Here is a 13990-nt window from a genome sequence, read left to right as displayed (position 1 = left end):
TAATTGTACATGGAGACAGCAGGTAAAGAACAAAACCCTGATAAACATCAGCTATTTAAAGGTAATATGGATACAAACTATCAACAAATATATGAAAAAGTGTTCAACATCTCTATTAATTAGACAAGTCAAAACTATTACAATATTTCATCTCACTCCAGTCAGAATGGCAGTTATCAAGAATACAAGCAACAATAACTGTTGGCAAGGATGTGGGGTAAAAGGCACACTCCTGCATTGTTAGTAGGACTGCAAATTGGTGCAACCAATCTGGAAAACAAAATGGAGATTTCTTAGAAAACTTGGAATGGAACCACCATTTGACCCAGCCATCCCACTGCTCGGTTCATACCCAAAGAACTTAAAAACAGCATACTATAGTGGCACAGTCACTTTAATGTTTACAGCTGCACAATTCACAATAGCTAAACTGTGGAACCAACCTAAATGCCCTTTAATAGATGAATGGATAAAGAAACTGTTGTATATATACACAATGCAATATTACCATTTAAAAGGAATAAAATTATGGCATTTACAGGTGGATGGAGTTGGAGAATATCATTCAAAGTGAAATAAGCTAATCCCCCCTCAAAACAGGGGCTGAATGTTTTCTCTGATAAGTGGATGCTAATCCATAATGGGGGGCATCCAAAGCGGAGGAACTTTGGATGGGACAATGTGAAGGCGGAAAGGGTCCGTGGGGTAGAAAAGATGATGGAATCATATGGACATCACTATTCAAAGTACTTATATGAAGATAAGAATGGTGTGACTCTTCTTTGAATACAACCAGAGAAGTGAAAGAGTCTGTTCCATTTGTGTACACTGAATTAAAAAGCACTTATAGCTGATTAGAACTAATAAAAAATAAATTAATTAAAAAAATTTTTAAAGTAGAAGCCGAAGTCTGGTAGTTATCACCTTTCTAGTTTATCTTGTTCTTTAGTCTTGCTGCATTTCAAACATTTGATTTCCTTATAATGATGTTTGAATAATTAAAATATTTATAACTAAAACATGGAAAAAATAAATATATGTAATATGGAGAGAGACGAATCAATGAAGGAGAAAAAGGGGAGTAGAAGTAAAACATTCACAAAAACCAAAACTAGAGAAAAAAAATTAAATGTGGTTGATAATGTGAATTGGTGCAGTCGATTAATATAGACTACCAAGTGTCCATGGGATTATGGAACTAAGAGGCTATCACACACCTTTGGGAAACCATTTTCAGTGGAAGGGGACAAAAACCAGGTTTCAAAGGTTTGAATGGAAGCAAGGAATAAAGACAGCATCTATGTATTGCTTCTTCAAAGAACTTGACTGAGGACAGTGGCTAGAAAAGACAAAAACTCAAGAGTGAACCTAAGGTGAGAGAGATTCAGAAATTTTTTTCAGCTATTAGGGAAGGATCCTTCCTTAGTGAGGAATCCTGTCAATAAAAGTATTGAAAATAGAGGGAAGCAGAGGAATAAGTGATCAGTAAGATCTTGTGGGAATTGAAAGTAGAAGGCATGAAAGCTTTGGGAAATATAGTAGCCTTGAATATGAAATTGTACAGCTTTACTTGAGGGTACTGGCAAAGGCAAATGTATATGCAGAGGGTAAGAGACTTGACAAAGTTATTGCCTAATGACATTTACTCCCTGTCAATTTTAGAACGAGCAGCTAAAGAGAATGGAGATTAGCCAAGGCCTCAAAAGAGGGATGAAAATTTGAAATATCTGCTAAAGGAAATTCAACAGTGAGATGACAAAAAATAATATAAAGAATATCTAATAGTATTGAGGGTTCATTTGAGATCAGGGATCATATGCTTCTATAATAAGAATAGCTCCTATTGTGTGTTTTTCTCTAGATGTACTAAACAATCCCTATGTGGGGTTGAAATAATTAACTGGGAAAGTTGATCCAAAGCCTCAGATTCACAGGGCACTGACAACAGAAAGGTGATTTAGGAATCTGAAGATCACTGTAAGAGGCATGTTCTTATCATTGACCATAGCCTCTTGCCTGGTAGAGGAAGTGATCTGAAGACAGATGCAAGAAAAAATGGAGAATTAAAAGACTGGAGATTAATACTGAAAAGGTCTAGGAAGAAAGATAAAAGAAAACTATAAAATGAAAGATGATATTTCTCCCAAATAACAACATAACAAAAGTAATAAATAGCAATTGTGTATTAAGCAATCATATGTGACAGGCAGGGCTTGAAATGTTTTATTTTGCATATTATTGTCATGATGACCCTATCAGGTAGTTATTATTGTTAGATATTTTTTTTTCTTTTCAAATAAGTACTGAAAGTTGAAATAACTTTTAAAGATTACAGAGCCAATAAATGGCAGAAAACACCTTTTTTTCTGTTTTACTGTGAAGGCCAAAGTCAAAGAAAAAAGGATAATAGTTTATTTATTTTGGCAGGGGGCTACCAGGGATTGAATTTAGGGACACTGACAACTGACCCACATCTGCAGCCCTATTTTGTATTTTATTTAGAGACATCTACTTTAACTTTATCCCCATTCACTCCATACTCCTTTCCCTAAACTCTGCCTTCCAAGTCTTCATTTATTTTCTCCCCACCCACTTCCCTCTTTTTTCTGTTAAACCCCATTCCTTTGTAAATAAACTCTATCATGTCTTGCATGGTGGTGCATGCCTGTAATCCCAGAGGCTCCAGAGTCTGAGGCAAGAGTTCACAGCCAGCCTCAGCAAAAGTGAGGTGTTAAGTTACTTAACTTCCTTCTACCCTACTAGTATTCCCTTCACTCAGTTTTAAATTTATTATCATTGGTTATTTATAAGTATGCATAAAAGAAGAACTTGCTATGGTATATTTATACATGCCCATAGCTAATTTTGTCAAATTCATTCTTCATTTACTCCCCTTTCATATCCCTCTTCCCCACTTCTTGATCTCTTCCTGCTCCTCTCATCTTCCCTATATCTGTATAATATCCAAGATCTTTATTTTGCTCTATCAGAAGGTGGAAGCATATGAGAGAAAACATTCAATTGTTGATTTTCTTAATCTGGCTAATTCACTCAGCATGATGCTCTCCAGTTTCATCAATTTAATGGAAAATGCCATCAATTAATTCTTCTTTATGGCTGATTAAAACTCCATTGTGTATATATGTTATATTTTCTTAACCCATTAATCTATTGAAAGGCATCTAGGCTGGTTCCATAGCTCAGCTCTTGTGAATTGTCCTGCTATAAACATTAATGTGGCTACATCATTATACTATGCTGGTTTTTGTTCTTTTGGATAAATAGTAAGGAGTGGGATAGGTGGGACATATGGTTTTTCCATTCCTAGATTTTTGTGTAATCTCCATATTGTTTTACCAGAGTCTTTGCCCTAATCCTCAAATTATATTCTGGTGCCATCATCATTAGGACCTCTACAGATGATTCTGTAAAATGAAAATAGCAGGGATTTGATCTAAGTAGCATGAAGATGAATAATAATAAAACAACTTTTTATATCTACCTATTTCCTCTACTTTCCTCCATATTCTCAAAAGAAAAAGAATAATTATGGCATTGTCAATTGCTTTTGCACTACAACCTATGTTTTGTTTCTTAATCTTCTTGGTACCAATGCATGCATCCCCTATACCTAGAACTTAACAGAATCACAGGGTTGAGGTTGGAAAGCATAGATTCCCTTATCCTTCTCTTAGCTACAGGTTTACAACTAGTATATGTTTTTTTTTCATAAATGGTAATGTATATAATATTTACCAATTACCTTGTGCTTTTTGTTTTTATAAAAAAACAAGTACCTTGTTTATTACTTATGTATATACAAACAAGGTCAAACTTTTTAAAAACATTTTTATTAGTGCTCCATAGTTACAGATAGTGGAGTGCATTTTGAAATACTTATACATGCATGTAATATAATATAATGCTTTATTACAATCCCCATTACTTAGCTGGTGTAGTGACTCATGCCTTAAATTCAGTGGGGTTGGGGGCACTGAGGCAGGAGCATCACAAGTTCAAAGCCACTCTTAGCAATTTAGTGAGGCCCTGCCTCTAAATGAAAAATATAAAAAAGGACTGGGGATATAGCTCAATGGTTAAGTACCCCTGGGTTCAATCTCCATTACTTCCACTTTCTCTTCCTTCCTTCCTCCTCCAACTTTCCTTCATCTACTGGCTTTCTTTGTACTTTACCTTTCTTTCTTTCCTTCCTTCCTTCCTCCCCCTCTCCCTTTCTCTCTCTCTCTCTCTCTCTCTCTCTCTCTCTCTCTCTCTCTCTCTCTCTCTCTCTCTCTCTCTCTCTCTTCTTCTTTCTTTTTGTAATTTGTACCTAATAGATAAATGTGCAATTCATTGTTATGTATTCATACATGCACATGGCACAATTTGGTCAGTTTCATTTCAGTTCATCTACTTTCCCATGCCTCTTTCCTCCCCTTCAAGTCCCTTCCTCAACTCCACTGTTCTCCTTTCATTTTCCTAGGATTCCCTTTCCCTTTTTTAATTCTAATTTTTCTCTAGCTTTACTGCATATGAGAGATAATATTCAAATTTTGAGTTAGACTTTCATATCTTTCAACGTGATTGTCTGTAGTTCCATTCATTTACCAGAAGATGGAACAATTCCATTTTTTATAACTGAGAAATCTTCCATTGTTTATATACACATTTTCAATATTCCTTCATCTGTTGATAAGCGCCTGGATTGGTTCCATAATGTGGCTGAATTATACTGCTATAAACCTTGTATGCATGTATGGATATAATATGCTGATTTGAGTACTTTTTGATTAATAACAAGGAGTGGGAAATCTGGTTATATGGTGGTTTCATTTTTAGTCTTTTGAGGAGTCTCCATATGCTTTCCAAGGTGATTGTACTAATTTCTAGTCCCACCAACAATGTATGAATGTACCTTTTCCCATACATCCTCACCAGCATTTATAATTATTTGTATTCTTTATGATTGTCATTCTTACTGGAGTGAGATAAAATCACAATGTCACTTAAATTAGCATTTCCCTATTGCTAAGGTTGTTCAATACTTTTCACATATCTGCTGGTCATTTTTTTTATTTTTCATTTTGAAAAATGTTTGTTTAATTCATTTGCCTTTTATTGATTGGGTTATTTGAGTTACATTTGTTTTATATGTATGTATTAAATTTTGTTGTTGAGTTCTTTATATATTCTGGATAATAATGCTCTGTGTGAAGAGTAGCTGGCAAAGATTTTCTCTCATTCTGTGTGTTCTCTCTTTGTGCTCTTAATTGTTTCATTTGTTGTGCAGAAACTTTTTTAATTTGATGCCATCCCTTCTATATATTTTTGGTTTTATTTTTTGAGCTTGTTAATGTCATGTGTTGATGTTAATGTTGAGTATTGTTAATGCAGTTGCTGCCGGAAATAATGTGTTAGAATTTTGACTCTATGTTCTCTTGTAGCATTTTCTCTGCTTCTGAAACCCTAGGTTTTTGATCCACTTTGTGTTAATTTTTGTGCAGGGTCAGAGATAGAGATAAAATTTCATTTTTCTACATACAAATATCCAGTTTTTCCAGCACCATTTGTTAAAAGACTATCTTTTCTCCAACATACATTTTTGGTATGTTTGTTGGAAATTGAATCCAGGGCCACCTAACCACTGCGCCACATCCTAGCCCTTTTTATATTTTATTTAGAGACAAGGTCTCACTAAGTTGTTTAGAGCCTCAATGAATTGCTGAAGCTGGCTTTGAACTCAGCCTCCCAAGCCAATGCAATTATTGGTGTGTACATTATGCCCAGTCTTGAAAATTTTTTCTTAGAAAGGCATTTTATATTGGGAATAATACACTGAGTATTATTTATGGAAAATAAATACTAAGGCACTTTTTGTTATTATAGCTTCCAAGAAATGCATATCAGAGGAGGTTCAGTTAATGCTAATAATAATTCATTGATTACTTATGCCCTTTAAACTGGAAATACAGTGTTATAAACTGAATTAAATAGACCGAATTACAAAATCCCAACCTCCTGAAATACTGCCACTCTATATGATTAATCATCTACACATCACAAGGTCTTAGGTGTTGATATCTAGGATATCTTATTCTGGATTAGTTTTATTACAAAGGCATGGGTATGTTACACCACTGATTTACACTCAGCTTTGTTGTTATTTTTGTTATGAAATATATCAAAATTTCAGGGAAAGTATTCATTAAGTCTTGTTGTAACACATCCTATAGTATGCATTAACATAATGAGAGAAGTTTAGAAATATGTCTGAAATTCAAAGTTATAAAACCTTATGCTGTCTCCTTAGAGGGAAAAAACTAATATTGCTATGCTAATGTTGTCTTCTAGTATTAAAATAACTGATGTTTACACTGAAGTTCATTTGCCTTTTTCAGATCAGTATTTTCATGACTCATTTGTCTAACTATGGGAATGACCGACTGGGATTATATACATTTGTTAATCTGGCCAACTTCATGCAGACCTGGACCAACCTGCGTCTTCAGACTCTGCCACCAGTGCAACTGGCTCACAAGTATTTTGAACTCTTTCCTGATCAGAAAGACCCTCTTTGGCAGGTAAAATTGGTTCAATTATTAGTACAACTAATGAATCCCACAATCATATTGTATACCTCTATGAGATATTCCAAATCTGAAAGAGTGAAGGCATCTGAAAAAAAAAAAAAGTACATTTGGGAAATGCTAGTGTACCTGAGAAACTGTTTCTTTCATAATTGTAGTCTTATGTTATTGCTCCATATTAAGCTGGATTCTGTTTTATTGATCCTTAGAAATTATGGTGTTTTCAGTGGGAAATTCAGTGGATATAATATTTTCAATCAGGATTGCAGATTTCAATAGGTTAAAAGAGTAGAAGATTGTAAACAGGTTTTGTGCTAGGCAGATAGTCAGCCAGTCAGCCTTTAACACATCCCCTTATCTATAAATGACTAATGCACATTAAAGGGTCTCAGAGAAGCATTCACTTCTGACATCTGCTTCCTGAACCACAAGGCATACGTGTAGCTGCAGAATAGCAGTTGCTTTCAGAAATATTATTTGTGGATTATTTTGGACCCAGGGAAGGTAGCATGTTTCATGGATAAATCACTGAACTTCTTAAGAAAAAAAAAATCACATTAAACTGCTCTAGGGATAACCAGATTTCAAAGCACAGTTATGTGTTATAGAACTGTGGGAACCATGTTGAACCAAAATTTTCTATGACATAACTTGTGAAAAGAAATAATCTTAGCAAATAACTTAATATACTTCTTATTTGTCACATTGGGCTCTTCACATCTGTTAATTCATTTAACCAACACAAATGTCTATGTGGTAGGTATAGTTGTTATCGCACTTTATAAATGATCACACTAAGTCAAAAACAGGCTGAGTCAGTTAAGCAAAGTGATACATCTACTGTTGTTGCAGAGAATGAAACAGTACCATGCTTGCTGACTCCAAAGGTTGTGCCGAGCTGATGACAAAACAACACAGTCTTCAGAAGTAAAACTCAATATATTCACAAATTGAAGTTGTAGTCAACTTTGAACTCTATATTAAATCCATTCAGTCCTGGAATGAAAACTAATTACTCCTCAAGGATAAACAGATAATTCCAAGAAGAGACATAACTATATTTAGCAGGTTAAAGTTGGTGGTTGTGGAATTATAGCTGCATATAACTTTTTAGTTGTTATAACAAGTATCTTTTCATCTTACTACTACAAAAACATCATCAAATGTTATCCCCTGGAAAGACATAAAATTTTCCTGCTTATTGAACACCTTATTTTTAAATAAAATCATTACTTTTTTAGATAACAAGTTTAAAATAACATTTTTCCTAACAGCAATATGAATATTCTCACCTTAGTCTTCACTAAAAAACAGATTACAGTATTAATTGGATATAAATTAAAAAATGGTCCTCTTTGCCCAGTCTTGACAAAATATTCAGGGATACTGTAATTCTTCCCAATTCACATAATATTACGTAATACAAACTTTGAAGTTAAAAATTAGGGATATTCTAGATATATTTTACACAATGGATATTGGTTTTAAGTTACTATAAGTATAAAACAGAATCTTAAAAGTAATTCACCTTCATTTTACCCATTTTCTAAAATTTAATACTTTTTAACATCATAGTCTGTAAAGTTACATTTTTAGATATACATTACCAATCTTTGAAGGCATCTGAAGGGTTGGCTATCTCTTTAAATATTATAATAATGATTAGATCCCTACCCATTTGAAGCATAGTTTGAAGCACAACAGGGAAATCCCTTTGAAGCACAGCAGGGAAGCTTAAAGTTACTTAGAATAAAAATATGACACTTAAATTTCATTTATTTATTTAATATTGATATTGAATTAGTCAACTTTTAGTTTGGCAGGAAGTATAGTCTGCTCAGCAAGCGCTTCTCTCTCTCTCTCTCTCTCTCTCTCTCTCTATATATATATATATATATATATATATATGTATATATGCAAAAAATTAGAACATAGAACTGGCCAGTAACAGAAAAATGTTAAACTATAAATACTATGAGATTTTATGTCCAAATAGAAATATATCTCCTCTCCCACCTCCTCACTTTTAGCTTCAGTATGAAAAGACATCACTCTAAACACCTGTCATGCCATTTCAGGACTTTCAATTAAAAAAATTAAAAACCAAAAGAATTGTCTTTGTTTATCCTGTTGCTTCCTGTGATATCTTCTAGGGATAAAAGTTGAAAATGATGATACACAATAAACATACACAAAAACATCTCTATATTCTTCTTCAATTTAGAATCCTTGTGATGACAAACGCCACAGAGACATATGGTCTAAGGAAAAAACCTGTGATCGCTTACCAAAATTCTTAGTAATAGGACCCCAGAAAACTGGTAAGAAATTTAATGCTATGATTAACCAAAGAGTGTAAAAATATAAATGACTAGAGAGTGAATTCTAAACTTCCTATAAAACTGATGGATCAATAACATGTTATCTTCTTACATGATCTTTGTTTAGTTCAGTAATAGACTGAAGTGTTTTGTCAAAGTGTTTTTTTTTTAATGAAAAGGATGAAATAGATGTCATACATTTTGAATATCCAACAGTTAATTTGGTGGCACATATCATTTTTTCCCAAAGATCTTTATTGGAAAACGTTAACAGAAAGCAAAACTAATCATGTGTTTAGAAAGTATGACAGGAGTCTGTCAAAAGTCAATAGGAACACATATAAATACCTAGTACTCTATAATAAACCCCATCTAGTACTCTATAATAAACTCTTCTTTAGTCTGCCATCTCCATGATATAATTTATTTGTAAACAATATCTTGCAGAGATGACTAATTTTTAAAAGTTTAAAAGATAGCTGACAAGCAGAATTCCTAAACGTGAAACAAAAAAGTTTGTGCTAAAAAAGGTATTTGTTCATACCCAAGAGAAATCTTTTGTACCATTTCCTAAATTGGTGTGCAATTTTTTTTCCATAAATTTTTTGTTTTTGTAAGAATCAGTATTAAAATGAAGCCCAATGGAAGCTTTAAAATGCCAGACATTTAAAATGTATCCTGCGTGATAAATTATTTGAGGCTCTTGGATTCTGGCTTCATGGAAAACAGCCATTTCAACTGCATTGTTGCTATTCCACTCAGGAAAAAGCTGAAGAGAATTCTATGCAAGGTCCACAGAGAGTTAAGTATTTTAATTTTTTTTCTTAGTCCCATTTGCAAATATCAATCTGAAAACAGTATTGATGACATTTTTTCTTTGTGCTTATTCATTTCACTTGTCTTTATCTATCTAAAGTCAAAAAACATCTAGGAAAACATTGAAACTGAAGCCTTTTCAGTGAACTCCCACTGTCATCAAATAACCTTGTCAGTAATACAAGGATAAGTACATCTACTCTCTGAAGCTTGACATACCACGTTTGCTTCAGGAAGCCCTGCAGGGGATGCTTCCTCTTATGCTGGGCTGGATAAACAGGTATTTTAATATTATGGTTAGATGGCAGAATTATTATTTCTTATTCTAAACTCAATTTGGTTTCCAAATGTATATACTATTATTTGGATATGACATTTGTCTTTGGAAAATAATATTGAAAATTATTCCCTTTCATAGAAATTGATTTTTCCCCATATTATTGAGATATAATTTACTTACATTCAAAATCCAACCATTTTAGATGTCAATTTGATAAATCTTGTGAACTGTAGTTACATAATTACCACCACATTCAAATTATAGAATAGTGTTGTTCAAAACAATTCTCCATATCCCTTTGTAGCCAGTTTCTCTAAGCTGCATCATATCCCCAGCCAAAGGCAACTACTTTCTATCACTGTAGTTTTACCTTTTTTTAGAATTTCATATAAATGGAACCATACTGTGTTTAGTCTTTTGTATTAAACTTCTTTCATTTATCATGATATTTTTAAGATTCACTCATGCTATCTATATCTATCAACATTTTATGGAACTGAATATTTTACTCAGACAAAAATATTTCCTCAGATCAATCCCATAAGAACTAAATAGCTTTATTTTCCCACACCTTGTTGTGTGTATGTGGGGGGAGGGAGGGTACTGGGGATTGAACCCAGGGGACTCTTTACTGCTATATTGTAAAGTACAATTGTGCTACATCTCCAGCCCTCCCCTTTTAAAAATTTATTTATTTATTTTCTTTTTAATTTTGAGACAGGGTCTTGCTAAATTTCTGAGGGTCTCGCTAAGTTACTGAGGCTAAACTCGAACTTGCATCCTCCTCCCTCAGCCGCTAGAGCCACAGGCATGCACTACACCAGTTTTGTCACAAGTATTTTCCTGGTTAGATTTTTGGTTATCTGGATATTCAAATACTTTTGAGTGCTTTACAGTGACAAAAAATAAATAAAAACTAAAGCTTCACAGGTTTTTTTTTTAAAGGTATATAACTATCATTATGTACTTGATTTACTATTGACAAAATGTATATACAAAACAGTTTATCCAGCCCAAAGAATATGTGTGGATAAAGATGGAATTCAGAAATCATGTATCTATTTTTTGACCACTGAAAAATTATACCTTTTATTGACTATGAAAAATAATTACATTATATTTATTTTTTCTGTTTGTTTAATTGATACTGGTCATGAAACTCTATTTTAAAAAGCAATAATTCTTAAAAATAAAAATCAGAAAAGAGTGTTTTTCAAAAATATTTCAGAAAAGAATCAATGTTTATTTTCATATTATAATATTTGTGTTTTTTATCTTTACAAACATTTATTCTTTTCATTGAAAATAAAAAAGACACTTAGGACTGAGGATATAGTTTAGAGGCAGAGTATTTGTATAGCATGCATTAAATCCTGGGTTATATCCCCAACAACAAAAATAAGTTAATTAATTAATTAAAAGGATGTATGCTTTTTTCTGAATGGCATCTCAACTATATTATTGAGATATAAACATATTTAATATTTTTACTTATTTAAATTCTAAATCACATTCTAATGAATTTATTTTTAAAAATGCTTTACAAATATTCAGATATTTGTAAATATCTAAATAGGCACTAAATAGGTAATACTTCACAGATTATCTCACTTGACTTTGATCAAGTATTTTCTTCTCCACTACACATATCAGTAAACTGAGATTCAGAAAGTTAAATAACTTTTGTTCAAGTTCACATAGCTGGTAAGTACTGGAAACAAAACTTTTGACACTAGGATTTACCTGACTCCAAATAGCATGCTCTTTATACTTTACTGTAAATGTCAAATACTATAGAATTTTCCCCCAAATAAGTTTTGTGTATTGTTTAACATTTCTTCTAATTCAGTGGTTTTCAAAGATGATCACCAAACCAGCAGCCGAAGTATCACCAGATAGTTTGTTAGAAGTGCAAATTCTTTTTTAAAATATATTTTTAGTTATAGTTGGACATAATACATGAATTTATTTATTTCTATGTGTGCCAAGGATCGAACCCAGGGCCCTGCACATGACAGGCAAACGCTCCACCACTGAGCCACAACCCCAGCTAGACAAATTCTTGAGCCACACCACAGTATGGCTCAATCCAGAAATTCTGGGATAGGTCCCAACTATCTGTGTTGTAACAAGCACTCTAGTGAATCTGATATATGCTAAAAATTGAAAATTACTATTTTAAGTGAAACTTGTGAAGAACATTTTTACTTTGTATATCATAGATATATATTTCATTTCTTATATTTATTTGTGATTATATTTAAAGCGTTCATTGTTTGGCTCAGATGTAATGTAGACACTATTTCTTTCAATTAATTTGCCTGTCAATATTCAATTAATTGAAAAATAGTAATTTTAATGATTTTTCTATTGATGGATATGGTAGATTTAAGTACAATACTACCGATACTAGCTTATCAGAGATATAAGAAAATCCAAACTTTTGTGCAAATGCAACATGACAGTATTAGAAAGCAAAATTAGAACAGTAATTTCTCCAGTAAGAGAAATATTACAAGATCATGTTTGATTGCTATTTCTATGTATCAACTTGGAATACAATTAACAAAGCCTATTCCATCAGATTGTATAAACTATGAGTCACATTAGAATAGAGAAGTAGAATCTGTAGTATATTTTTCTCCCAGGAGTACTGAATATATAGTGCAGAAATTTTTTTATGTTGTGATTTATAAACACACTCACAGTTTTAAGTACATGGTTAAATCTTTGAAAAACTGAACCTAACCTGCTTCCCTTTCTTTTGTAGATGTATGACTAAGCTGCATGCTCTACGTCTTAATTTAGACAAATAAAATAGTAGTCTTTAGCTTATGACATTGCTCACTTAAAAAAATTCACACCCTTGTTCCACAATAGTTGCAAATTTACATAGATTCCTAGGATACACAATTCTCTGTTCAATAAACTGTTAATATTTTAAGTTATGTCAATAAGAAATGATACTAATTTTTTTCAAATTTAACAAGTTAAACAATATCTATATTACTGTTATAAATATGAAAGAACACTCAAGTTTATGATAACTTCTTAAAAAGTTTTAATTCTGTTTAATTAACTTTCATCAACCTTAGCAAGAACTTTTATAGGAGAACCAAACTATTCATTTTGGTAATGTAATATATTGACTAATAACATATTTTATTTATATAGTACTATATTAAATTAAAATATCTTCAGGTCCATTATGTCTTTCATCCACTGAGAAAACACATGAAATATATAAGAACTTAAGAAAAGTGAAACAAAAAGAAGCTAAAAGCCAGTGCCATAGACCAAATCAGTGATTGAACTAAAATGAAAAGCTGATTCTCTTAATCCCTGAAAGAGGCTTCTTCTCACATCCCTTTATCTCCATTTTTTTTAGAACATGTTTTTTTTAAATGCTAGATATCTGTTAAATTTAATCCAAGGAGTAATTATAATGAATCTGTTTGGATCCTTACATTATTTAATTTCTTAATAACTTTGAAATGCTAATAGTAGAAACTTTCTTTTCATTATATTAATTTCTAAATTTCTCTTGTCTTTTCAGGTACCACGGCTTTGTTTCTGTTCCTGGTTATGCATCCTTCCATCCTTAGTAACTCCCCCAGCCCAAAAACCTTTGAGGAGGTACAGTTCTTTAATAGAAATAACTACCACAGGGGGATTGATTGGTAAGATGGGTTATTAGTATAAATCTAAAAGTTTGTGTTCTGTGCATAGTATAAACTTAGTGTTAATATTTAGAAACGTATATGTTTGTATCCATAAATAAAAGTTATCCTGGGTGGCTTGGAAACTGATCAAATAACATGAAGGAACACAGAAAATCATTCATAACACACTCATTTCTGTTTATGGAGTCACTTATTGTTTCATGAGGCTCACATGTAACTTCAATTGGCATCAATTATCTCTGATGATGATCACAAATGTGAAATAGGAAAAAATAGTATGATACTCAGGAATTTCATTCCTTT

At 32.4% G+C, this 13990-nt stretch overlaps 1 protein-coding gene across 1 annotated transcript in view; it reads left to right on the top strand.

The window, feature by feature from the left end:
- The window catches only part of LOC143406187 (bifunctional heparan sulfate N-deacetylase/N-sulfotransferase 3), a 139786-nt gene that overhangs the window by 111049 nt on the left and 14747 nt on the right, over window positions 1-13990 (top strand). Inside the window, exons 6-8 of the mRNA XM_076864827.1 lie at window positions 6399-6581; window positions 8812-8908; window positions 13561-13684. Coding sequence (XP_076720942.1) covers window positions 6399-6581; window positions 8812-8908; window positions 13561-13684 — 404 coding nt within the window. The remainder of the gene's footprint in view (window positions 1-6398; window positions 6582-8811; window positions 8909-13560; window positions 13685-13990) is intronic.

This window comes from Callospermophilus lateralis, chromosome 8 (assembly GCF_048772815.1).
Source record: "Callospermophilus lateralis isolate mCalLat2 chromosome 8, mCalLat2.hap1, whole genome shotgun sequence".
NCBI classification, from domain to species: Eukaryota; Metazoa; Chordata; class Mammalia; order Rodentia; family Sciuridae; genus Callospermophilus; species Callospermophilus lateralis.
Note: the sequence above shows the minus strand (reverse complement) of the source record. Positions and strands in the feature narration are given on the sequence as shown.